General features: G+C 54.4%; 1 protein-coding gene across 3 annotated transcripts in view; it reads right to left on the bottom strand.

Moving 5' to 3' along the window:
- Positions 1 to 3682: 3682 nt before the first annotated feature.
- PAX7 (paired box 7) overlaps positions 3683 to 27197 on the bottom strand; it is a 99590-nt gene continuing 76075 nt past the window's right edge. For all 3 annotated transcript variants that reach the window (XM_079914491.1, XM_079914492.1, XM_079914493.1), the window contains exons 8-9: positions 11590 to 11836; positions 3683 to 4470 (exon numbers count right to left, since the gene is read on the bottom strand). In XM_079914491.1, coding sequence (XP_079770617.1) covers positions 4355 to 4470; positions 11590 to 11836 — 363 coding nt within the window. In that variant the 3' untranslated portion in view covers positions 3683 to 4354. The remainder of the gene's footprint in view (positions 4471 to 11589; positions 11837 to 27197) is intronic.

Genomic DNA, 27197 nt, shown 5'->3' with positions numbered 1-27197 from the left:
TGCTTCCTTTACTCCCTTACGGATTCCTCTTGAGGGCTTTCCCTCAATAATTCACCTGCCCAGAATCTCCACATCAGGCCCTGTTTCTACGGCAACAGGTAAGCTTCTGAGCTCTCTCCCACCTTCCAAATTTTATATACTGGGACATGACCACAGAGGGTTCTAAGTTTAGTGGCAGGAAAATTTTTCCTGGTGAAGAGAACTGAGGTTTTCCCAGAGAGATACTTGAGAATGGCATCCATTAATGAAATACTGCTGAGGCTTTCGCTACATGTCCAGCATCTGCTTAGCACTGGGGGGCCAGGTGGGGTGCAAGAGAAATGCAGTTCTAACTCCTCCACACCCAATAAACTAGGTCAAAGCTCTTGACGGCCCCCAGCCCCTTTTAAGGGCAGCCGCACCATGACGATCAATTGAGTACACGGAGTCTCGGAGATGCTTTTCATTTCTCTTTAATGTATATGTAACAGTTACGCCTGAGTTACAGAGGAAGCGCTTACAAGCAGGTAGTTAAAGCGAATGCCAGTTTCTCTTTCTAGTCTACTACTTCATATAGCTGAATAAATTATGGTGCGATTATATTTAAACACACACCTTCGCGCCCACACACGCCCACGCGGACACACCACTCACACGCTCATGCACACACACTCACTCCCACATGGAGGAAAATGGCTGTGAGTCAAACACGGAAGCAACCAGTTACTAGGAAGAAGGAATGATCTAGAGTGCTATGCAGATAGTTCCCAGGTAGGGGATTGGCCTCGTTAGAGCTGGCAGAGAAAGCATTCGATATACAGATGTCTTTGAGCATTTCAAGACGGCAGCTGAAGGACCCCCATTTGGCCTCGGTTCGGTGCCTCTGCAGGAGGGGAGAAGATCTGTCAACCTCAGAAAGCATCCAATAGTGAAGGGCAAATTCGGGAGCCTGAGGAGAATATCAGCCTGAGAGAGGCCCCAGAGCGTGTCTTTTTGGGGCCATCACGGAGTTTCCCAAGTCCCAGGATCCGAATCTCAGAATTCTTCACCCGTTCCATCGCAAACAGCATAGAATTTCGGTGGAGTGCTCGATGTCTGGGACCCACGGTGTTCTCAAGCCATTGTCAGATTGGAAACCTGACCTTCTCGTTTTTCTTCTGGGCAAACCTCTCTCGATTCTTCTCTCATTCCTCTAGCCCTCTTCTCCTTCATGTTCCTCTGGCAAAAGAACGGCAAATGTAAATCAAGGAAAACGTAAGAGTATAAAAGCATAGCTTGGTTCTTACATATCACTTCTTTTTTTTTTTTTTTTCCAATAGCAAGAGAGAAATACCAAATGAAAAACAAAGCAATAAAAATGAAAGAACCCAAGAGAGCCCGGAATGTATAATTTGAAACACACGATATGCAGATATATCCCTACAGATGGTCCCTGGCACTAGCATACACGCACTGTGGGGGGTTTCGTTCCATTTTGTGTGTGTGTGTGTGTGTGTGTGTGTGTGTGTATATATATATATATATATATATATATATATATATAAAGTCAACTTCCTATAAACGAATAGCACATCACCACATTTCCAACTAATGTACAACGAGTTCAGAAGAGGGGGCCCCCATTGGTAGGACCAACAGCTACTTGTGATAAGTTGGGGGAAATATCTTTTATTTTGCTATGGAATCTATTTACAGGGATGGATGGGGATTGTTCCGGGCTGGCCTAGCCACTGGGATTCAGGCCTTCTTCCTCAGCCTGTGATCAACCCGCAAGCGTTTGAGGCCTTGTAACTCTCACCCAATATCATCTTTCTGGTGAAGTTGCAAGCTGCCAACACAAGACTGAATTGTATAGACCGAGTTGGCTAGACACATGAATACGCTGGGTTTTAGGAAAACCTGTCAGGGTCAGGGTCTATTTCTGAGGAGCGTGGAGCCCCTGGGGGAGTAAGACCCATTTTCTACCAAGATGGTGGCTTGGGAGAACTCCAGAGACAGTGGACGTAATGGGAAATCATTTGGTTTATTCCCATTTCGCCATGGGGGGCAGATACTTGTCATTGGTCCTAGCATTGGAATGTCACTTCCTGGGGGTAGGGCTGGGTGGTTTTGATGTCACCTGCCTGAGATCCCTGCTCCTGGGTAACCTAAGGCGGCTCAAAGGATTTCTGAGACAGGCCTCCCGGGGGAAAAGATTGACCACTTAAGGAATGTGGATGAAGATTGTGGTTGATCTTAAGGAAGAACTGCTTCCTGGCTGTGACAGCTACAGAAGCCTGGACCGGGTCACCAACACACAACACGCCCTTCCTTTTTGTCCAGAGCGTGAAGAAGCCGAAGTCTCCTGCCGTGGAGGCTCCCCTGAAACCTTGGCTCAACTTGATGGGCCACATGTCTGGGTGTCCGCGGCTACCAGAGTCTGTTCGTCCCCAATTAATAATAGGTTCCTCAGAACCAGAGATACAAGCCACCTTGGTCACGGTCCAGGACAGGCTTGGTATTACTGAGTCTGAAGATGAGAAGCAGGTGAGCATTTGTCACAGAGGTGATGTCCATGCAGGAAAGTGTCCTAGTATCTTGCCAACCCAGCTCCCCAGTAGGGAGGAACTCAGGTTGATTCTCAAAGCAGCAGCCCTTCCCTCTGGGAGTGTCTTGTTGGCTGAGGGCAAGAGGCATGGGTTGAGCAAAGAGGTGGCCTCAGGTGCCCAGGTAGGGCCAAGCAATTTGGTCCGGTCTTCATGGATTCAGTGCTGTGTCTCCCATCTCAAGTGCCTTTGACCCAGCAACACTTGATACAGGTGATCTAAGTGTAGATTATAATGATGGCGATGGAGAAGATGAATATAATTTTGCTCAACAGGTGAAGGTGGTGAAAAGTTCAAGGGAGGCCACAGTCAGGGGCTGGAACCATTCCCCAAAGGTCTCAACTTATAAAGAGAGGGGAGCTTGGGAGAGCAACCGGAGTGGCCAAGGAAGGCAACTTTGCCCTCTTCTCCGGAACCTTTGGTGTCCCCCTCTGCCCAGGGGTGGTGGCTCAAAGATTGGCCACATCTCTTCACCCAGCTGTGCTGGCTCAGAAGACAGAGGCATCTTGGCTGAGAATGTGTCAACACTGAAAGATGCACCTCTGGGTGGGACAGGGACATGCCTCCCCCGCAAATGCCAAGGAGAATCTGTGGTCTTGTCTGGGGGGCAGCCAGTCCCTGATGATCCAAGAACCCTCCTCCAGAGCCCCAAGGGAAGCTCTCTGCACCCCCAGCAGCTTAAAGGGATTCCCAGACCAATGGAGGCCCCGTTCCTAGAGGGTAGGGCATGCAGGGGATAGGCCTGGGTCTCTGAGGGAGGCTCTGTGAGAAATCGAAGCTCCATGGGCTGTGGACTTGGAGGCATAGAGCTGAAGCCTTTGGCAACAAAGGTTTGCTGCCCACAAGCAGAGGGACCGCAGTTACAAAAACCCCTTCTGAGCCTGCCTCTTCACTTATGTGTCCTCAAGACTTGATCCCCTCCCCCCGCCATCTGATTCAGTGAATGAGAAAACTGGAGGTTCTGTGGGCTCCCCAGGCCCTAAGTGGGGTGGGCAAAGTTGGAACTGGGGCTTCAGTCTAAGAGCCCAAAGCTGCTTCCGGATGCCTGGCTTGGGTCCTGGTACCCTGGGCTGGCCCACTGCCGACAAGCCCCACCCACATGGCCCCGCCCCCGGCTAAGCCTGTTCCTGGTGGTCCCAGTCCCCATGCCTGGGCTGGATTCCCCCCTCCACCCAGCAGAGGTGTGTGGAGAGGCTCCTGAAGTCCTCAGAATTCCTAGGTGATTCCCTGGGAATGCCTCAGGGCCGGGGTCCCCCCTTCTGCTAAAGTCCCAGTGTTCAGAGGAGGAATGGCCGCGGTTCTGGCCCTGAGCCGGACACCCACCCGGGAGGGCCGGCTCCCAGCACTCCCAGAGCGGCCCTGTGAGCTCCACCTCCTCCTCTGGCCAGGGGACCAACTGGAGTTGGGGCCAAAGGGCTCCAGGACGTCATCCCAGACACCATCCTCCTTTGGGCGCTCAAGGTACTCTATTCAGGGTGAGCTGTGATCTCTGTGTCTGAAATGGCACAGAGGCCACGACAGGATTTGGCTGGGGGAAGACTGCAGGCTGACCAGAGACCCTCCTGGGGGGACAGTGAGGGGGCAGACTCCAAGGGGGTCGCTCCAGGTCCCTAATCACAGGCAAATGGTGGATGGGCTGTTCGTCTCCAGAGCGCTGGCCATGAGAAGGGAATGGGCTCCTTTCCTGGCCTCCTGGGACCCCAGGGCAATGAAGGGACTGAGGCTGGGAGGCTCAGGGATCAGTAAGGGTTAGGCTGGGACTTGGGCTGGGGCAAGTCGCCCCAGGGGCCCTAGTAGGCCTGGCCAGTTTCCACAGGCAGGAGTCCCAGCACAGCCGAATGCTCCCCAAGCTTCATGCGACGCTGTGTGGAGAGGCTCACGTTTTTGGCCAGGTAATCAACAGCAGCTGGAAAAAAAAAAAAAAGATAAACTCCTAGAAATTGAGGTTCTTTTTGCCTATTATTCAATCTGCCCCACATCTGTTCACCCATCCATCCATCCATCCATCCATATATCCATCTATCCATCCATTTATTCCTTCATTAATTTATCCATCCATCCTTCTGTCCATCTATCCATCTCTTCTTCCATCCATCCATCCATCCATCCAATCATATATTTATCCATCTATGCATTGTCCATTTATCCATTCATCAGTTTGTCCATCCACTCCTTGCCTCTCCATCTGTTCATCCACACATCCACCCATCCACCCATCCATCCATCCATTTCTTCATGAAGCTCTTTCTCTCACTTCCTCTCCAATCATTCAGCACATATTTGCTTAACACATTATTTACCCAGCTCTTTCGTGGATTCTGTAGGGAAGTACAGAGGGTATCACATTGTTTAGTGAAGAATTAGTTCCTCTTTCCACTTATCCCTGCTCTGAGGGACATCCAGTGAGTCCCATGGCATCCAGGTAGTAATGAGGACAAGGTCCTTCTGCCTTTTTTGGACCCTAAGCCCAGCTCATGGATGAGGCAAAGCAAGACCTCGTACTCAAAAATCAAAGGAGATTTTTCCGGGGAGCTGAGGGCTCCACGCAGAAGGAGGAGCTAGAAGCCTGTAATGCAGGGAGTTGAGACGTTCAGCCTTGTCATTTCCGGTCACCCAGAGGAGAAGAATGAGAGTTTGAGGGTGTGTACTTGCGTGTGGTGAACCGTGGAAACGAGAATCTCCGGGATGTAGTAATGGGCACGAACAACACTAGTACATGTACGTGTGCACCGATGTGGGTGAGTGGTGTGCACCTACATGTGTAGAAAAACAGTGGGAACACCTGTGCATGTACAGGTAACTGCGCAGGTGAGCTCTACCTGAGCCAGGTCCATGTGTCCGGGTGAGTGCGTATGTGTGTGCAGGTATGTCTACGTGTGTTCTGTCCTCACTGTCCTAATTGTGCCTGCCTGGGGCTGCAGCAGAAATCATCCCTGACCAAATGACGACTGGCATGTGACCAAGGCCTCTTGAAAGGCACAGAGACGCCACCTCCCAAACCAGAATCTGTGGCTGTGATCAATCCAACGCCCTGGACCCCTCGGATCCAGAGGCGAGAGGAAGATGGAGAGGGGACTATGGTAGGAATCACGAGGCCTGGCCCAACACCCTCTCTGTCACTTGCCCGCTGAGGGGCCCTGTAACACTCTACATGTCTCCTCAAAGTTGGGGGCTCCTGCCTAGGATGGGTGGGTAGAGCCAGGAGGTGATGGGCATGGCTGGAGTGCAACTGGGGAGGTGAGATGGGCTGTATCAATAATTGAGCTCCAGTGGGACTTCCCTGGCAGTCCAGTGGTTAAGACTCCACGCTTCCACTGCAGGGGGCTCAGGTTCAATCCCTGGCTGGGGAACTAAGACCCCGCATGCCACCCGGCATGGCCAAAAAAAAAAAATTCTAAAAAAGAATTTGAGCTCCAGGAGGCTGTATTGCCTAGGGGCTCAAATGACCTAGATGCAAACTCCGCTCCTGTCAACTCTCAGCGTGTGATTTGGGGCATACCAACTCACCTGTCCAAGCCTCAGTTTCCTTGGGAGATAATAATAGCACCTAGGCTGAAGGGTAATTGGGATTAAATGAGAAAATGTATATAAAGTGGTTAGCTAGCACTGTGCCTGGCACATAGTGAGTTGGATAGATGTGGGCTCCCGGGATTGGGGCTTAGTAAGCAGACATGTCCTTTGATGGTGGCAAGAAGGAAAGGAACAGTGAATGGCGCAATTCAGAGGCCCAGTTACCTCCTGCTCACGTGGCTTTGGGCAAATCACTTTGCCTCTCCAGCCCTGTTTCGTTGACTGTAAAATGGGGAGAACAAATTCCAGACTCCTCAAGGGCTGTTACGAGAATCAAATGAGATAATGGGCTTTAAGATGCCAGGCACAGAGTGCTCAGGGCATGGCCTCCTAGATTCCTAAAGGATGTACAAGAGCCCTGGGGTCTTTCTGGAGTGTGTGGACCCTGTGCCCCTCAGCTTCCCAGGCTCTAGGGACTGAACTGGGCCCCTTGGGTGCTGCCTCTGAGGTCATTCAGCCTCCAGGCTCCCAGCAGGTAGGACAGAGTGGTGGTGGCCTGCCTTGTATCTAGCCCTTGCTCTGAGTGAGGGTGGGAAAATCTCCCATCTCTGGCCTCAGGGGGACCCAGCAGCTGTGGCCACACCATCTCAGCTACTTGGAGCCAGTTCCATCTGGGCTCCAGGTCCTGCCCACGAGAAGGCCTCACTGTCAGGGTGATAATAGGAAGGGGAAGAGGGGAAGCTAACGTTTCCCCAGAGCTGGCTCTCTGCCAGTCCTGTTTTAAGCACTTCATGTGCATCATCTCATTTAAAATTCTTGCAACAACTCTGTGAGGTTGGTATTATTACTATCATCCCCATTTTGCATATGACAAAACTGAGGCCCTGCCCTGAGAGACTGCATAACTTGAAAGATCCCAGGGCTCCTAAATTATGGAATCATAATTCAAATGCAGGCAGTCTGATGCCAGCTGCTACTCAGCCCCGACCAACCCCACCCAGCAGCCTCCTATAGCATCACCCTTGTTCGTGTACAGCACTTCAGAGTGTACGGAACACTCTATACCCCAAAGCCTGCAATGGCCCCATTTTCTACTTCAGGAAATGTACGTGACTCGTCTAAGGGCACAGCTCTTCCTGCAGGTGGGGCAGAAAGTCCTGGCTTTGAATAACAATGATGGATGGGAACCACTGGGTACTAGGCGGACAAAATCTCATCTGATTCTTTCAACAGTCCCATGCTTTAGATACGGTTGTTCCCATTTTACAAACATGGAAACCGAGGCTCAGAAAGATGGCTGGCCCAGAGGCACGCGCACGGCAGTGAGCTGGAGGAGCCTGAATTTGTCCTGCTTGTGCCTCTGGGCACTCTGTCTCTTCCTCTTTAGCCTCTCCCTGTCACCAGCCACAGCCCTGCGCACAGTAGGTGCTTGTTGTCAAGATGAGCGAGGAAACACCAAGCCAAAATTTACCTACGACCCAGCCTACTTCAAGGGCACCCGTCATCCCGCAGAGTCTGCCTCTCCCTGGGGTCAGGCCGGGGTCCAGCGAGGGGCAGGGCTGTGACATTTCTCATTATGGCGTCTGTCAATGGCCCTTCCTGTCCTCCTGTCTCTCTGCGTCTCCCCTCTTTTGCCTCGCGCCTGAGCCTGGGCTCTAAATGTCTCAAATTAGATTAATCGGGAGTTGGCAGGAGAGGTGGCAGCGATGCCAACCAGTAAACAGATCTCAGCCGTCAGCGTCTCGTCAGCCCGCGGCCCCAGAGGAGGGCCCTTCTAGACACAAATTCTTATTAGACTTGTCAGATCTATTAAAATTCTTTTCACACTTCTGCGTTCTATCAGCCCCATCATTAGTACGGCCCTGGCCTCTGGGAACACCAGAGCCGTATTAATCTGCCGTGTGCCCCGTCCCTGCCCCCCTGCCCCCACCCCCTTTAGGGACGGAGAGAGACGGATGGATGGACGATGGCAGGGAGCAGGAAGGGAAGGTGTGAAGGTGTCCCTGGGAAGATGAGAGGCCCGGGAAGAGGAGGTGGACTCTGCTGCTTAAGAGTTTGGCCCACGTGACTCCAGGCACACCTGAAAGTCATGCTTTCCGTGGCTAAAGGTGTGGCCGTGTGCACGTCGATACGTACCACCGGGTGATCTCAGGCAGCCAATCTCTCTGGGATCCTATTTCCTCATCTGCCCAATGAGAATAATCCTGCACCCTGCACAGGGTGGCCGTCAGGATGGAATGCCAGACCCATAGTAGATGCTCAAGAAACCATCATTTCACCTTTCTTTATACACATACATCTTGAATAGTTCTACCTTGAAGCTATGTATAGACACACATTAGTGAATACCCACAGAGAAAGAAATCTCTGTCCATGCACAGGTGCATGTGAAGCTGTGCACATGAACCCACACCCAGGTGGGTCAAGGTGTGCATCGTTACTCAGGATCTTATACAGGTTTGTGGTTTGGCCCAAAGAGAACTAGGTTTGAAGTTAGGCGACCTGGAGTCCATCACTCACTTTCTGTGTGACCTTGGGGAAAGTTCCTCGTCTCTCTGAGCCATAGCTTTTGCATCTGTAACCTGAGAGCAAATAACCTGGGATTTTTGAGGATTACACGAAATGAGGAACATGCATTTCGCCCAGTGCCCAGTGGGCTAACCTCATGCATGGGACGGGTGTGAGAAGATGACAGGTGGCCCTGGGCATACACAGCACGGCTTGGAACATGAGGCTCTCACACATGAGCTGTGGGAGCCCAGTCATAGGTGGGTCTGGCCACCCATGAACATGGGGCAGTGGTCAGTGGGAAAACCGTGTGTCCCTGGGCTGTCCCAGGATGTCAAAGGTGAGGGGGATGGTACCAGGGGAAAACATCAAGACGATGGAGTCTAATCCCTGGGCCCCCAATTCACAGATGGCAAAACTGAGGCTCAGAGAGGCAGGTGACTTGCCCACACCGTGGTGGTGGAGGGGCAGACTCTCCCTCAGGCCCCTCCCAGCCTGCCCCTGGAGCCTCTGTGGGGTGGGTGGAGGGGTATGGGGTCTGAGTTGGGAGGGCAGGAGAAGGTGGCCCAGGAGGTGCTCTGAGAGACCCTGGAGGAGCCAGGGGAGCAAGGGTGAAGCTAGAGGGGGAGTGAGTGGGAGGAGGGGGAGCCAGAGGGAGGAGGGAGGAGGGAGGATGGGGGGGTGAGTGGGAGGGTGAGTGGGGACAGGGGAGGAAATCACTGGCCAGCTTTTCCCCAGCAAAGGGGAACAAAACTCCTTTCTCGCCTCCTGGGCCCTTTTCCTTTTGATCCCCCCTCCTTCGCAGCCCCCGTGCTGACTTTGGGGTTAATTTTATTTCCGAGTTGGGCAGGCGCCCCTGGAGTGGGGCACAGGGCTCCGGGTGTGACTAACGCCTGCCCCAGGCCAGGGCTGCCGCCGCCGCCACTGGAGCTGCTCTAAACTCTTTATCAAGAGCATGTGTGTCCCGCTCCGTGCCCGGGAACACGGGCTGGGGCAGGGGGTCACCCTGGCCCCTCTGGAAACACTCCCGTGCACATGTAGGCACCCTGCTCGCAGATATACACGCACACGTGTGTTCTATGACCCTATGCACACACATTCACACAGACACAGTTATACACACAGACAGCATCATGTGTTCACACCCAGATGCACAACTGGACACCAGTACACACAGCCACACCTATGCACACACTCAAGCAGACCCACAGCCATATGTACACTCTGCACACACACATACTCCCCAATACACACACTTACACACTCCAGCGTATGTACATGCTGAACACACATGTACATACTGCAACACATATTCGTACACTTACACACACCCCTACGCACATGCACACAGATTTGTTATACATTCCACATAGCGACGTAGGTCAAACACAGGCACCTACATAGACACTGAGCCACAGGTACACACTTCAACACGCGTGCATATGTGTCATAGCCACATATACTCACATGACCAAACGTGTGCAGGAGTGTTAACATACAAACCCACATGCAACCACGTGCACACGATATGCTCATTTATACTCACACGCGTGTGTCATATACACATATACCCACATGTGCCACTCACACATTCACATGTATACATATAAACATACTCACCTACACGCAAGATGTGTGCACTTACACGTGCATGCCGAAACACACACACACACACACACACACACACAAACTGTAAGGTATCCATGACGCATGTATTCGCACTCGCCCAGATACACGTATGTGAACACGCACATATACAGGGAAGGGGCTGCGAACACGGCTGGGAGGCGGAGGCCAGCACGGCTGGCCCTCATTTAGCCGTGGAGGCCAAGGCTGCGTGAGGATGGGTGGGTGGGTGTGGGCTTAGGAAGCAGAGGTCAGTGGGGCTGGGTCAGGGCTACACTGAGGGCAGAGAAGCACAGAAAAGCCCTGGGGCTGGAAGGTCACACCCTCTTGTCACATGCCCTTCTGATTGGTTTGACACCAGCAGGTGATGCCTTTGCCGGGGGCGGGGCAGGAGGGGCAGCCTGTGACCTTGGCTCCCCGGGCTGTCTTGACTGGCCCTGTTGCTGCCCCGTCCGTCTGTCCGTCCATCCCCGTCCAGCTGGAGGCTGTGGCCCAGCCCGCCTTTTGCAGCCTTTGGTCTGAGGGTCTGCCGTCTCTAACCCCAGGCCAGGTGCCAAGGGTGTGGCAGCTGGGATGGGCGCCTGAGACCAGCTCACGGTTTGGGGAAACCAAGGCTGAGGATGGGCGCCGGGGAGATAACTCAAGATACTGCCTTGCCCTATAGCGGAGGTGGGGCGGGGAGAAAGGGGCAGGATCTCTCACGCAGGCGCGGGCGTTGTCTGACACCAGCACACGCGGCTCTCCGGAGCACTTGAAATGTGCCTGGGGCAACCGGGGAACTGAATGTTACCTTCTGATTTCATTTTATCCAACTTAAATTTAAAAACTGAAATTCGCTTTAATTTAGTGGTTGGGAAACTTTTCAGTATATTTGGAACAACTTGGGTGTGTAAATCTACTTCCTCAGTTGTAAATTTGATGCAACTTAAATGCAGATCAAGTATTTCCAATGAAAACAGCATCTGAATGAAAATAGGCTGGATTTCAAAGACAGCGTACGAAATAAAGAATGTAAAAAAAACCTTATTACTAATTTTGTACGGATTACACATCGAGATGATCACCTCTTGGATATACTGGGTTACATAAAAAATGTTAGTAAAAATCATTCCACTTGTAAAATGTGGCTACTAGGGAATTTGAATGACACTGGTGGTTCGTATTATGTTCCTATGGGGCAGCGCGGCTCTAAGACAGTAGTAGTGTCTCAGCATCATCTTAGGACAGCCGTTCCGCCTTCTTGGAGCTCCATTTCCTCACCTGTGAAATGGGCACCAGCACCCCAGCACCACCTTGCTGTTCTCTACACATAAGCGGGAGGTCCTTGGAGGTGGGCGGGGCAGGGAGAGGGAGGGGGACGCCCAGGGCGCCAGGCACTCACTCTGGCCATACTGGCCGTACTGGTAGCCAGCCACGGGGTCCACGCTGTAGCCGGGGGTGCTGTAGGTGGGCGGGCAGTAGGACTGGGAGGTGGGCAGGCTGTCTCCCGGCTTGATGGAGTCAGCCCGCTGGCTGCAGCTGGCCGAGATGGAGGTGGCAGAGTCCAGGCCGCCGTGCAGCGGAGAGATGGAGAAGTCGGCCTGGGGCTGCGGTGGCACTGCGCTGGGGTTGCTCAGAATGCTCATCACCTGCGGGGGAGAGACCGTCAGTGCTGGCGCCATGGCAGGCGGGCGGGGCTCGGAGGAAGAACCTGGCAGACGCGAGGGTGAGCAGGGGAGATGCCAGGCTGGCCTTGGACAGGCCTTTGCTGGAGTTGCTCCCTTGAGGCCCCTGCAGCCTTGAGATCCTCCATTTACGTGGCTTGCTTGCCTTTGTGGGCAAGACGGTTAGCAGTTTCTCTGGTCAAGTCCTGGCCCATGGAGCCTCCCTCCACTGAGAGCTTTTGGGGGCAGAGGGCAGGCATAGTTCCCCTCTCTATTCCTAGGCCTGGCTCTGAGGGGCACCTTATTTCTGTCTGCTGAATGAATGAATGCATACATGCATAAACAAATGACTGACTGAATGAATGAATGAACCAGCTAATTATGCCTCTCCCATCAGACTGGGATGCCCCCATCTTCCAACACAAAGGTTAAAGACTCTGGATCTGTCCAGCTTTACTCCCCCATCTTGTGCTACTATGCTCTTGACTTTGAGCTTCTGCCCCTACGTGGCCAATGCTTTCAAATAGCATTGATTCTGGCAGCTCCCGGATGTCTGTGACCATCACCCCCTTCCTGCTTGGCCTGGTTTAGCAAACAGGAACTCACCATCAGTGCTGGCAACCCCAACTGACAGGGTGAGGCTTGTCTCTAGAAACTCAGCTTAAAAACCTGGTGTTGGTTCATTGGTGTGTTCACTTATTCATTCAACAAACATGCATTGATGATGACTATGGCTCTAGGCCTCAGGCCGGGCCCTGGGACGTCAGAGGACGAAGAGCCATGGTCCCTAACCTTGACCGGAGGAGTCTCTGGGTCTGGTGAGGGTGGCAACTAGCAACAGATCATCAGAATATGGAGTGATGAGGGGCATGGTAGAGGCAGCAGAGGGGGCTGTGGGAGCCCAGAGGAGGGCGCCCAGGCATCCCGGTGGCCCAGCTACTGGAGATAGAGTGGGAAAGGTGGTGCAGGCAGCAGGTGCGGGCGGGGGGAGGTGCAGGTGGGGTGTCCTGGTCAATCCAGGAGAGATGACGGGGAGGGGGATAAAGAGGCAGCCCTTGTGGACCTGACCTGCAGGGCCCAGGATCCTGATGGCCTCCTGGTAATGCCACCCTTTATGGGGAGGGAGGCCCCAGGGCCGGGGTGGTCAGTCTGGCTGATACTCTGCTCAGCACGGAGCTGAAGGGCCATGCTGCAATCCATGCTGGGCACACGGTGTGCTCTCTGATGTCCCCACGCACCCCCCTGGGGAGAAAGCAGGCTTCGGGCATTGGAGCAATGATCTTTTTGCCAACTAGACACCTTGTGAAAATTTTCACCTGCCCATTTTTGACCCATCCCTGCCACAGGCATGAGGCATGGGCGGGGTGGAGGGCATGGATGTGGAATCCTCAGGCCAGGGGCAGACACTGAGCTCCTCCACTTACTGGCTGTGCAGCCGCCAGGGGTCCCTTAACCCCTGTGACCGCCCCCATCCTTAGAGTGTGGCTGGGAGGTTGAGACAGGCTCTGTGTGTGGAAAGTGCTCAGGTATCAGCAGCCCCAGATCCTCTAATGCTCCTCTTCCCCTTCTCCTTACCTTTCCCTCCTCTTAGCAACAGACTCGTGTGACTCTCCCGGTGCAGAGCCCTGCAGAGAGGTGTGAGGTGGAGCCATAAGGCCCATTTCTCGGATGGAGAAACTGAGGCCTGCGAAGGGCTGTGGCTTCCCCAGATCTCATAGCAGGTCTGCCAGGGAGCAGTCCAGGCCTGGCCCCACTCCCCCGATAATGGCAAGTCTGACTCTCCAAGATGGGTTTTAACCACGGTAGGGGTTCTCACCCCAGATGTTTGTTCCCTGGCAGCTGTTGATGGGGGTGTGCAGTGGGGTCCCTCACCCCTGGGGGGCCTGGTTCCTCCGGAATGCCATGAGCACAGCCTCCCCCTGACTCTTCGCACAATGTACCCAGAACGTTCCCCTCAGCCCTGGGGGTCACCCCCCTGTGTCCTTTCTTTCTCACCCTCTCCCAGAGCCAAAGTCAAGGGCACCAGGCCCACTGGGGCTGGACTTTGTCTCCACCGCAGCTGGGGGGGTTTAGCTGGGACTTCATGGGGTGTCAACCCAGTGAGATGGCAAAGACACACGGGGATGGGTCTGGGAGAAGGAGACACCTGGACTAGTTTGGGTGTCTTTAGGGAGCTGAGTTCTCCCAAACTCACTCTTTGTTGAACATACTTCCGAGGCCTCTCTCATGGCAGGATCCACCCAGGGGTGCTGGTGAGAGGGGCCCGGTGAAGGGGGTGGTGTGTGAGGACGTCTGACACCGCTGAGCTGGGTTTGTTGTGTTGAGATGGGGTCCTGGGTCTGAGGAATTTGCTGGTGTGTGTGTTTGGTAGGCCTGGCGGGGGGTGGGCGCCGTACTCAGGAATCTCACACTGCCCTGGGGTTAGGAGACCCGATTCTCTTCCAGGTTGCCTGTCAGGTTCCCACCTTCCATCTAAATTAAGAAAATCACCATCATCTCATTCCCTACCCCATATCAACACTAACCCTGCTCTTCCCTTCAAGGAGGCCTGGGCCCCAGGAATAAACTTAGAGGTTTGGGGAAAACACACAGGCCCCCATTTCTTTTCCTTCAAAACGACAAGTGTGGGGCTGGGAGACTCTTGTGAGGGTTTGTCAGCTCTGGTGAGACCCCAGTTTAATCCTTACCTCCTGCACAGCACCCAGATGCCACCCCCAGAAAGGATGGGATGGAGGGGACAAAGCGGTTGTGGTTAGGGAGAGGAGGTGGGTGCTTTGGGGGATGGGCTGGGAGCTGTGCATAGACCCAGCACTCATCCTGCAAGGCAGAGCCCTGTAGACAACCACCACCAAATCTGACGACATGGCTTGAATTATCTGTGGCTCCTCGTACCTCCCAGATAAACAGGGCAAAGTCTTCTTGTGACTGGACCTCTACCTGCCTGTCCCAACTCCTCCCACCCACTCCTACCTTGCACTTTATGGCCCAGCTATCCCAAACCATATAGTGTTTCCTGAAGACATCCTTCATTCATTCACTTATTCATTGATCAAACGTTTCACAGACTGCTACTATGTGCCAGGCTAGAGATAGGGCTGGACTGCGAGCTCTTTGAGGGCAGGATGGAACTGTGTTTCATCCATCATTGCAGCCTCAGTGCCTACATTGTACCTGCTACATACTATGAGCTCAGAAAATCCCATTGAATTCATGCATATTCACTTAGCAAATATTTATTGAGCACCCAATACGTGCCAGACACTAAGCCAGGCGCTGAGATGCAGTAAATGAACAGCAGCAGCTCCACGGCCTCCTGGAGCTGCCAGTCGAGTGAAGGAGGCTGACAACAAATAAAGGAACAAATAATATAATTTATGATACTGATAAACGCTATGGAAGGAAAATAGAGTATGTGGAGTAGTCAGGCAAGACCTCCCCAGAGAGGTTCAGATTCAGCAAGACCAAAAAGAACCAGCCAAGGGAAGACAGAGCAGAGAGTTTTCCAGGCAGAAGAGTCAGCAAGTGCAAAGGCCCTGAGGTTGGAACACCTCAGGTTTGAGACATAGCAAGAAGGTCAACGAGAAGACTGAAGATCCTCGGAGCTGCAAGCCTTCCTGGAATGCTTTGTCAGAGGAGCTCATGTGGTGCCCAGGGGCTTGGGGGGCTTGGACCCTGGGTCATTAAGAGACAGCTCAGTCAGCTCAGGCCCAGGGAGCGCTCCTTGTAATGGCACTTGTTCAATGGGATTTGCCCTGGGACATCAAATCAAATCCACGTCTGGGGTAGGTGTGAATGGGGATGTGCAGCATGTGCCCGCTCTCTTCCAGAGTGCCTGGAGGCCTGGGGATCAAAGGGTTTCCCTTGCATCCAACCCCTGTCTCAAGGCATGACCACTTCCAAGCTGATGGGATTGGACCCATCGAAAGAGCGGTGGGAGCTTCCCTGGTGGCGCAGTGGTTGAGAGTCCGCCTGCCGATGCAGGGGACGCGGGTTCGTGCCCCGGTCCAGGAAGATCCCACATGCCGCGGAGCGGCTGGGCCCGTGAGCCATGGCCGCTGAGCCTGCGTGTCCGGAGCCTGTGCTCCGCAACGGGAGAGGCCACAGCAGTGAGAGGCCCACGTACCGCAAAAAGTAAATAAATAAATAAAGAGAGGTGAGAGAGGGGAGCACTGAATGACTTCTCCAGCAAATGGGCTATTACCCCCATTCTGCAGATGGGGAAATCGAAGCACAGGAACGTGAAAAGGAGTGCCTGAGATCACAGTGCCAGCTGGGATTTGAACCCGTGTCTCCCTGACCCCTAGCTTTGTTCCTTCCCCACAGCAAGCTGTGTTGGAGAGCATGAGAGAGAGAGGCCCTCGGCAACCGCACTGCACAGAGCCCCGCAGGCCTGCGTGGCCCTCGCCGGCCTGTGGCTGGCCCATGGGCCCCCGGGAGTCCCTCTTTGCCCGCGGAAGCAGGAAGCGTTTGCCCAGAGTTAGGGGCCCAGCTGAGGTCTGGGGCCTGCAAACTTTTGAACTTGAGGAAGTCCTGGTCTGATGCGGTAATCCACCCCCCTCAAGTATGCTAAGGCCTCTCCCCCGGTGGGTTTTACTTTTTTCCCCGGTGACCTTGCTTTCACTAATGTATCACTTCTTGGTACGTTACCGTTACTAACTCAAAATCAATACCGACCTCCACATCTGTAAGGTTTTATCTGAAGGCAAATCTCTGGGCTGTCTGTCAGGCTGAGTGACAGCCATCCCTTCCTCTCCCCCTCTACCCGCATGCCCCCCCCCCAAGCCCCTTCCTCTCCCTCTGCTCTAAATCAGTCCCAGCCTCCACCAGACTAAATCAATAAGGGGCCGGTCTCACCCCGCCACCTTCTGCCGCCGGGGAGAGGCTTCTAGGTTTTGGGGGGTGGGGGCTGCGGGAGCCAAGAACCAGCCCCCCTCCCACATCCTCTGCTCACCGCCCCCTCCCCCGGGACGTGCCGGCGCTCCCCTACTTTAAAAGAAGGGGATGGGAAAAATGTAATTAATTCCCTCCGTTCCTGAGCTGGCCCCGAGGGCCTGGGACAGAGGAGGCTGAGCTGTGAGATCTGCACCCTCTGTGATAACCGAACGTGGCTTTGGGAGCGAGGCTGCAATTAGAAGGGGTGATCACCGTCATCGGGGCTCCACGGCCAGGTTCAGGGTGGGTGAGTGGGCCCATGGCAGGATGCAGGGGGGGAGGGAGGGGCAGGGGCCGAGACTGGTGAGGTCGGGACAGTGGACCTGGAGATGAGACTGGGGTTAGAATGAGGCCAAGGACCACGGAACCAGTGACCAGGCAGCAGGTGGGGAGCCCCGCCTCTGCAATGCCAGAAGGGGACCCTGAGGCCTCAGAGGGACAGCGGTTTCACCAGAGACACTCGGCCAGTGAGTGCTCTGAGGGGCTTCCCTGCAGCATTGGGGGCCAGGATATCTGCATGAGCATCCCTGCTCTGCCGCTGACTAGCTGTGACCATGGGCAATTTCTTTAACTTTTTGGACCTCAGTTTTCTCATCTGTATAATGGGAATGATAGTAATTGTAGCTACCTATAGGGTTATTGGAAAGATTAAATGAGTCAATGCACATAGGATGCTTACGCAGTGCCGGGCGTGTTATTTGTTCTCGGTAAATGTAAGCTCTCCCCCTCCTCTTCCTCTCCCCCTACATTCCACCTGGATTAGATGGGACATGGCTTGAGACGAGGCAGACACAGGGCCCTCCTCCCCGTCAGGGACCTCCTCCCTGTCAGGGACCCTGTCTTTTCTATCTCTTCTCCCCCAGGGGGCCTGGCACACAGTGGGTGCTTTCTGAACGGAGCATCACTCTGCCTGCACTCTGGAAAGGGAGCAAGGCATGTGTCACGTGGACACATCATACCCCTCCGGGGGATGGTCTGGGGAGGCCCAGTTCATGGCTTGCCTTGGTCCCCAAGGGTCCCTGAATGTGCTCATTTGTAGAGAGTGGCGAATCTATGAAGTCTCGAGCTGAGAACTAGCGAGGCCCAGAATTCACACACCCACACAACACACACACTGCACAGAGCAGCCCACACTGCACCTCCACAGGGACACAGACCTGCATCCCAGAAGGTGAGACAACTCAAAACACCTCTTCTCCAGACCACCACATGGCTTTTCAGCAAAACTCCGATAAACTGTCATGATAAACTTCACGTCCACCCACCTACCCTTCTTAAACTCATCAGTGCACTTTTGTGCACACACCTGCACGTAAGCACATCTAAATACACACATGAAAGCTGGGAGGCACCTCGGAGATTCGCACATCTTCAGAGATGGGGAAACGGAGGCTCAAAGAGGGGCAATGGTTTGCACTCGGGCAGAGTTGTCCCCGCAAACTAGCGGCAGTGTAGCCGGTCCTGGGGCTCACGACGGCCACCCCTCCTGCCGGTAGGCTCCGGTTTGGCCGCAAAATGACCAGCTGGCTTGGCACACAGCGCTTGGCACACAAGTGCTTTGATCTCCCAGCCTTAGGTCTGATTGCAGCCCTGCCTGGTCCACCCGCTTACTAACTCATCCTCCTGACTTCCACAAGAGCTGAGAGGGGCATGTTTGGGGAGCAGCCTGTTCCCATTGTCAGGGAGAGAAGGTAAGGGCACAGCTTGCCAGGAATGGAACACAATTTCCGTCTGCATTACATGAAATATGTCTCTTTGGACCACAGACTGTCCCAGGCTGAGGATGAGCCGGGGAAGCCCAGGTCAGGACTTGCCCTGGTCTCTCAGGGTCTGGGGTCTGAAGTCCACCTCTGTGTCCAGATAAACCCCATAAGGGCAGGCTAAGAGCTGGGGAGAAGCCACAGGGCGGCTCCCCTGGGGTTTCTCCGCCCGGAGACCGCTTCTCCATGTTGGTTGCCCAGTGCAATCACCTGGAGAGTCTTTTAAAATGTTGATGCCAGGACCCCACCCCTTAGAGCTGCTGATTAGTTGGTCTGAGGGTCTGGGAATCGAGATTTTGAAAAGCTCATTTCTCCAATGATTCTAGTATGCTGCCAACTACGAGAACCACTGCTCTCAGATCATCACTATTATTGCTACACACACAGTATGACTACACTCCACACCCATGTGGGTGAAATCACGGGCACGCACACAGAGTACACACAGACACTCATACCGGGATAAGCACGGCATTACACAGACGAGCCAACACGGACACACAAAGAATGAGACACATGAACAACTGCCCGCCCCTACGCCATCCACACACTTCGCAGATGCACACAGGCAAACAGACCTACACACACCACACAGCGCAGGCACACATCACACAAACGCACACCCGCCCATCCCGCCGCCTGTTCCCAGCTCCATGCTGGGATTAGTGCAAGCGAGAAATCACCCACCCAGATAGCCGCCCACCACCGCTGCTCCCCCTCTCTCGCGCTCAATTCTCCGCTAAGAGGATCTGGGCCCCCTCCCCTCTCCCTGCCTCCTGTGGACAGCGGTAATGGGCTTCGGGTGCTGACTTGGAGTATCCGAACAAGATTTCCCGCAGGCCCCCCTGTCGCCGCCCCCCACTTCGCCTTCCATCTTTCTGCTTGTGGCCCTCGCCTGCCACACCCTCCACCAGCCACATCTCACACAGCAGCCCCCCGCCAACCAGGAGAGCTGGTGCCCAAGCAAGGATCCCTCCCCTGCCCGACCCCAGCCCCAGCCCCCTGGCTCCTGTTCCCCTCACGCTTGTCCCCACCCAGTCTTCCATGAAGGCCATTCTCTTGCACGAGCACCGCACCTTACAGTTTCGAAAGCCATCTCCCTTTAAGCCTCAGAACCATTCTGTGAAGCGCTGTTACCTCATTTCTCAGATAAAGAAACTGAGGCTTAGGAGGGGCTCACCCAGAATCACCTAGGGGATGAGCACCGGGGCAAGAACCCTCGACCCCTGACTTTTAGTCCGGTATTCTTGCCCTGCAATGGCTGTGGTCTTCACTTACCATATGTGGCTCTGGGTCATTCTTAACACTGTGTATGTGTGTGTGTTGTGTGTGTGTGTATTATACGGGAGCATATGGGGGATACTGCATGTGTGAGACTAGCGTGGGTGTGTACGCACGCAGGTGCACGTGAAAGTACTGTGTGTATGTATATTTGAATTTTGTATGTGTGTTTGTGAGTCTGTGTGTGCATGTCTCGTACGTGCACACATGTACCCATGAGAGTACGTCTGCAGATGTGAGTTCTGTATGTGTGCTCCTGAGTTCGTGTGATAGTATTGTGTGTTCATGTGTGTGAGTATCGTTTTTGATTCTCACGTGTGAGTGTTGCTAATGGGTACAGCACGTGTGTCTGGGCACATGTCCAGTCTGCCCCTCTGGCTGATCTCACCAAGGGCACACACTGGGGCTTGGGGACCTCAGAAGCTCAGAGGGCGCTCGGGGAACAGGTTGTCCCTGAATGTCACCTCTGGCCAGGAGGGCCCTCCCCACCGCCAGGGTCCACCAGCTTCTCTCCTCCCTCCACGTGGGAGTTCCACAGACCGCACCCAAAAAGACTCAGGAGTCAGGCTCTGTTTGATGGGAGAGGAAAGCAGGGAGGATCATTTCTGCAGAGGAAGGATTCAGCCAAGACTGTGGTAAGAACCTCCTGGTGTGTGAAGGGAGATACTCTGAGAGACAAAGCCAAAAAAGGGCATCACTGAGAGAAAACTTTCCGCCCTGCCATGGTCCCCCTTTCTCCCCTGGGCACAGACTGACCTTGACCTTGGATTGGACCAAGAGCCGCTAGGGGCACATTTGCTGTCCTATTTACTCCCTGGGCCCATCACACAGTAGATGTCTAACAAATATTTATTGAGTGAGTGAATCCGTGAATGAATGAATTTACTTATCTTTTATCCCCAGCACAGGGCCTGGCACAGAGTTGGGTGGATGAAAATAAACAGAAGGTCCCTCCTCTCCCCAGGGGTCCCTGCCGGCTTAGCTAAAGGCTGTTTTGAAAATGGCGGGATGCACAGAACGACTTCCCACTCATTGTCCAAGAAGCTAAGACTCTCTCTCTCTCTCTCACACACACACACAAATTTCCAGTGTTTGGTCTACAAGATGTCAACCTCCAAATATGTGGAAACTTCTAGAAGCATCTAGAAACACTGGTGGGGTGGGGGCAGACTTTGGCTTCCCCCTCCCTAGGTGGATCCTGGGTTGGCCCCAGTCTGAAGGGGTCTGTGCCAGGATGGGTCCAAGGGCTCCTGGTCCCTGGTGGGTGCTGGAGCTGATGGGGTGCGGTGGGATTCAGAGACCATTTCTGATGGCGTGATAATGGCGGATGGGGATTAGCGCAACTCCGCTCTCAGAGCGGTGGTGGGGTTGGAGAAGGAAGGGGCCGATCGCCGGGAAAGATATGACTATTTAAAGATAATGATTGCATAAATTTAATTAGCACACTTTCACGCGGCAAATGGCCGTTTTGTAATTAATGTATCTGGCCTTACTAAGCATGAAAGATCCCATCTCCTCCCCCTCCCCTCCAGCTCCCCCTCCTCTGCGGCCCTAATGAAAGACAGAGAGCAAGTGACAGAAACAGTTTGTCAGAGGCTCCAGGTGTCAGGGGCCTAATTGGCTGAGCTGAAGGGAGGAGGGGGAGCCGGGAGGGCTGAGTGGGGAGGGGGGGCCTCCTTGACTTTGGCCGGGCCCAGGTTGGGAGAGGAGGAGGGGGACAGGGTGGCCCCCTGGCGTGGTGGGAGTTCTCCCCCTCAGTAATTACCAGAGACGAGGACGCAGATTGGCCATGGCAGGGAGTGAGTGGTGGCAGGGAGGCCTCGTTAGTACCTGGGCAGACAAGCTGGCACGTATCACAACGCGTTAGGGACTCACGGCCATGATGGCTCAGGCCCTGCTGGTCCTCTCCAAGGAGCAAAGTCCCTTAAGTGGAAAGAACGAGTGAAAAAAGGAACAAACCTCAGTGTCCTCTTGTATAAAACAGCCCCTGGTTATCAAGAGGCTCACAAGGAAACCTGATCGTAGCCTTCCGTAATTAAGCACCTACTATGGGCGGGCGGCACAGCCATTCACTCCTTACCACAGCTGTCAGAACAACGTGGACGTTCATCTTTCTAGAACTGGAATGCCTTTCACCATCCATTGCACCTTGCTACGGCTGTGGTAGCAATGACACCAGCTGTGTGCAAAGGTTTTGTTGAGGTCTTCTGAGAAGATCAAGAAAGGGCCAGCCTTAGGTTCAATGAACTATGGGTATTGGCTGTTCCAATACAGATCAGGAAACTGAGGCTCAGGGGAGCTAAAAAAAACTCACCCAGGTCTGTACAATCAGGAGGTGGTGGACTGGGGCTTGAACTCAGAAGGTGTAACTCCAAAGTCGATTCTCTTTCCAGCATCTATCTCCGGGACCCACCGCAGGGCCAGCTCGGCACCTTTCCTACACGCATGGTACCACGCCCTGCAGGCTGCCTAAGGTGCTTGCCGGGCCCCAGAGGGAAGTCTCTTTGTTAGGTGGGTATAGCAGTCAATTGCAATAACGTCCCCCAAAGTTAGAGCTGCCTGGTTTTCTTGTAGGGTGAGCCGGTAATGGGGTCGAGAGGGTTCCAGCCGCCGTGCCTGACCCTTATGCCTTGGCCGCCTTGGCGGCTGTGTTCTCTCCCACCTCTCTGACAATGACCCTCCACCGTCTTCACCAGCTGCCCTCTGCCAGCCTCAGCCACCAGCCCCTGCCCTGGACAGCCCAGCCCCTGCCCAGTTTTCTTGGAGGAAGGCAGGGCGGGGAGGCCTTGAGCCAGCCTCGGCTGGGTGGAGCAGGGCCCAGCCGGCCCTTTCCCAGACCAAATTCAATTTCGAAGTTTAATGAGTTTGCGGAGGAGCCGGGTGAGCTCACTGACGCCACTCCTTGCCGGCTGGGTGGTTCCGGCCCGGCCACCGAGCGAGCAGCGGCCCGGGCTGGGAGAGCCCTGGGCTCCATCGAGAGTGGCGGGGGCACTGAGTGAGTGAAAAATGTCAGAGCAAATTGCTCTTGACAGCGTTAATATCTGCACCTCATAGCAATAATTACATGTAAATAAATAGCAAAATCACACTCAGCTGGAGGCAGCTTGGCGAGGACAGACGCTGCTAAGGACCAGCTGGGGACCCGGGATGCTCTGCTCCATCCTTTTCTCTCCTTCTTAGAGTCTCTGCTCCCCCCTCACCCTCAACCAGATTCTTGCTGCAGCACAGAGCAGGGACCTCAACATCCCGGCCACCCATAGAAGAAGTGAAGGGGGAAAAGAAAACATGTGGGTCCCCCGTGTTCTCATCCAGCCTAGAGGAACAGCTGGACCAAGCATCCTCCCAGCCGCTTTCTCTCCTCTCCCCTCTGAGCATATCATTCCGTCTCCGAGTCTCTATAGAGAGAGGCCTCTGAAATCCACATCTCCGCCCTGAGCTCCCTCCTGGGCAGCCCCCTGGCCTTGACCTCCATACATCTACCCTGATCCAACCCTCCTCCTGCACTCCCTGTATCTGTCTACGATTACATCAGCCTCTTGGTCACCCAAACTCCACACATCCAGTCATCTCTGCCTCTCCCTCAGTCTCAACATCCATGATGTTGCATGGCGTCATGTACCATATACCAAGTCACGAGAGAACGTGGCACAACTTCCTGGAGTGTCGACTCGCCCTGACGCTAATTAATTTTATTGTGATGGTCAACAAGTATAGCTCCACAGTGGCAAAGCATGCAAAATGAGCCTGCATTTTAAAGCGAATACATACAAATCTGTTACAGCCCACCTCCGGGGCCTCGGGGGAACACACTTTGGACTTCGGAGAGAACTTTGAGAAGCCCAGTGTGCAACCAGAGTTGCCTCTTGCTGCCATGTTTGGAGGCTTCTGGGTTTGGTTTTGTTCTTCTGTCTGTAAAAGCAAGGACCACGTCTCATCCGTGTCTGGGTTCACAATACTTAGCAAAAAGCCTTTGGAGGTATTTGAGGGAGGAAAGAAAAGAAACAAAAGGGAAGCAAAAGGCTAGGAGGAAGGGGAGGAGGGAAGACAAGGGCATCAGAAGGTAGGAGATAGGGAGGAAGCTGCCGCCCAGGGACGTGACACTCCAGATGAGCCCAGGGATGACAGGTAGCTGGATTGAACCCGGGGTTCCACTCTCTCCTCCCCAAAGGGACCCTGTTCTCCGGGGACCCAGCCTCCCTCCCATTTCCTGCTTGCCCTGTAGGGAGTTCCCAAGAGTTAGGGCTCCCCTGCCCGGGGAGAAGGAGCTCAGAGGGCCGGCCCTCCAGCTACTCCACCGCCCTGCCTGCCTCGCCTGCACAGGGAAGGCAACGCGGGCTCCATTCTTTGCGAAACAAATATCTTCTCCGGAGCAGCCCCTGCATCCCACACCATCTTGTTTAGCTCACCGACTAATCCACTTATCGAGGATAAAGCGCCTGTGAATCCCCATTTGATAAAGGCAGCCACAAAATTAGCAGAAACGTGCCCACGGCTCCGATGTACCAAACAACAAGAGTCTGGGGACGGTCACGGAGAGATGCTGTCTCTTTGCAGGCCCCGGGCTGGGAGAGATGCGGGAGGAGACAGAAGCTTTCTGATGGTGCAGCGGGCTGGGAAGGCGGTGCCCTGGGTTATCTGAGAAGGGGGCTGGGCAAGGTGGGCTAGGAACCAGAATGGAGTGCCCACCCCATCCTCTACCACATGCACCCCAATGCAGCCGGTTTCCCAACTCCCAATACAATCCAACTCCATGACCCTGCGCTGATGGCACTTCCAAAGGTAACCATCTGCAATCCCAGCTAACAGGCTTCAGTGCTTGCTCCATGCCAAGCAGGGTCCTAAGCATTTCCCGTGTTAACCTATTTTCTCCTCACAACAACCCTGTGAAACAGGTACTGCTGTCATCCACATTTTATAGATGAAGACACCAAGGCCCAGAGAGGTCAAGTCATTTGCTCAAGATCACACAGCTCGTAACCACCCATCCCAGCTGGAGAGGTATTATCTAAAATAAAGCTCTCCCATTCGACCACGACCAATTTGAACTCAACCTGCATCTCCAACTGTGGTCCCCAACTCCGACAGAAGTCCCCAACGCCACCTGGCAGTACCCCCAACGATCCATGGTCCCCTCCCCTGCCACTATGTATAAGATCCTTCAAATGGGTGAAGCCTGTATGCCCCCTACATGGTTTGATGACTGTCTAATTCACCTCCCGGGGTCACTGTCAGAGCCAAAGTTGTTCTTCTATGCCCTATGTCCACCTTTAGTGCTTCTGTTATCAGGGCTGTAGGGTCCTCCCAGCAGGCTCCCAGAGGTTTCTCTGCTTTGCCCCAAGGGATTCCGGGCCCTTTGCTGACACAGCCTCCTAACCGTGGCTGCAGATTATGAATGTCACACAGATGAGAAAACGGGGACTTGGATGAAAACTCAGCTCATCTGAGTTTAACTGGCTCCTCTGAGGGTGGCTTTGAGGAAGGGTCAAGGAAGAGGGAAAACCAGGCGGTGATTCTGGAAGGTTCGGTCCCTAAGCTGCCCACACACCCACCAGCTCTGGCTTGGGGAAGAGGGGCAGGTCCCAGGCCTTGGGGGTGGGGACATTAATCACAGGGGAGCCCCTGTCAGGGTGGCATCTGGAACTAAAGGGAAACACTCATCAAAAGGCCAAGACTTTTCACCCTGGGCTCTGGGGGCTTGGAGACCAACCACTGCCACACGAGGAGGCCAGGGCTGGGAGGAGGGCATCTGGGGTTCAGGCCTGGGCTTGAGGAAAGGCCCCTGCCATGGACACCTGGACCATAGGGGAGAGAAGGAGCATGGAGAGGAGCTGGGCTCTGGCAGGTTCCCATGTCCCACTGGTGCTTGGCAGGAACCCCAGGTAAAGTTCCTTCCCTCCCCAAGGCCACACAGCTAGGAGGAGGTGGGGCTGGCATTCACACTTGAGTCTGACTGCAGAGCTGGGTATGTGTCTCCCTCAAGTCCTCTGCCCCTTCTCTCCTCCAGCTTTGGGGTCCTCCCTCCTGTCTGGGCTCCCTTCCCCATCCCACTTCTGTGCGTTCATCTCCCTCCAACTGTGCCTCTGACCTCCATCACTGCCGTCACCCCGGTGTCTCCCTGTTTCTGCCTTTTGCTCCCCATCCCAGTCCCTGTCTGCACACTCTCTCTCCTTTTCTTTCTCCCTGTCTTTCTTCCCATTTCTGTCTCTTGGTCTCTGGGTGTCTCTCTATTTCTCTCTGTCTCTTCTGTCGTCCTGCCTCTCTCCCTCTGCCTCCGCCGCTTCTCCATCCCTCCCTTTCCCTGACCATTCTGCACATCTGTCTGGACTGACCTCCCTTCTCTCCACCAGCATCTCACACCCTGATTCTCTCTATGGGTCTGTGGGTCTGTCTGTCCACGTTCATGCCCCTCTGCCCTCCGCTCCTACACACCTCCAACAGGGGGGCCTCCCAAATCAGCCCTGGAGCCTAGTGTGCCAGGATTGAGGCCCCCAGGCCGGGAGGCCAGGCCAGCACCCTGGTCGAGCTGGTTGTCAGCCCAGCACTGGCCTACAGGCTGGAGGAACCCTCAGCCCATCTCCTCTGCTCCCCTGCTTCTTCCTCTGAGGGATTTCGGCGGCTTCCCTCCAAGGCCCCTTCCTTTCCCCTTCCTCTGCTGCCCAGGGTGGTCCACTCTGAGTCACTCAAGGAGCTTATGGGGCATCTGAGAGCTGGGACGGCATAACGAGCTCATTTTAGCCAGTACTTCTCAAGCTTTCCTCAACATGGGAAGCCCCTGGGCGCCTGTTCAAGTGCAGACCAGACCTGGAGAGGCAAGGGTTCTGTTCTGGCAGCCCGGCACAGAGGACAGAACTGAATCTCTGGCGTTGGGCGGACCTGGCTTTTGGATTCCAACATTGTCCCTTGCTGCTGACCTTGAGCTTTGCCCCTCTGCCAATTCCAGGCCCTCAGGGCTCAGTGAGGACCGAATAGCTAATGGGGGCAAAAGCACATCGTGGACTCCTCTGGTTCTGAACAAATCGGGGATCTGTTGTAATTATTATGAACAGTAAAGGTGCTAGAGAAGTAACTCCATTTCTTTGGGAGCCAAAGCAGGGTGGGACCCCAGTTGGGACAGCCGCTTCCTCCAGAGGCCTAGAGAGGGAGACTGGAGTTGGCTGGGGTGGGAGTCAGCATCCAGGGGGCTCAGGGAAGGATGCCTGGGCAGTTAGGCGTGGTGGGGGGCATTATCTGTGATAGGGAAGGGAAGGCAGCCCCTGGGGGAGGCTCAGGAACATCTGCCCCCAGGCTTCACGTCTCAATTTCAGCCTGGACCATCCCCTTTGTCAAGACACTTGCCAGGGCTCTCGTGGGACCTTAATCCTCCGATGCCGCAG

The sequence above is a fragment of the Stenella coeruleoalba genome, assembly GCF_951394435.1.
Source record: "Stenella coeruleoalba genome assembly, chromosome: 1".
Classification (NCBI taxonomy): domain Eukaryota; kingdom Metazoa; phylum Chordata; class Mammalia; order Artiodactyla; family Delphinidae; genus Stenella; species Stenella coeruleoalba.
Note: the sequence above shows the minus strand (reverse complement) of the source record. Positions and strands in the feature narration are given on the sequence as shown.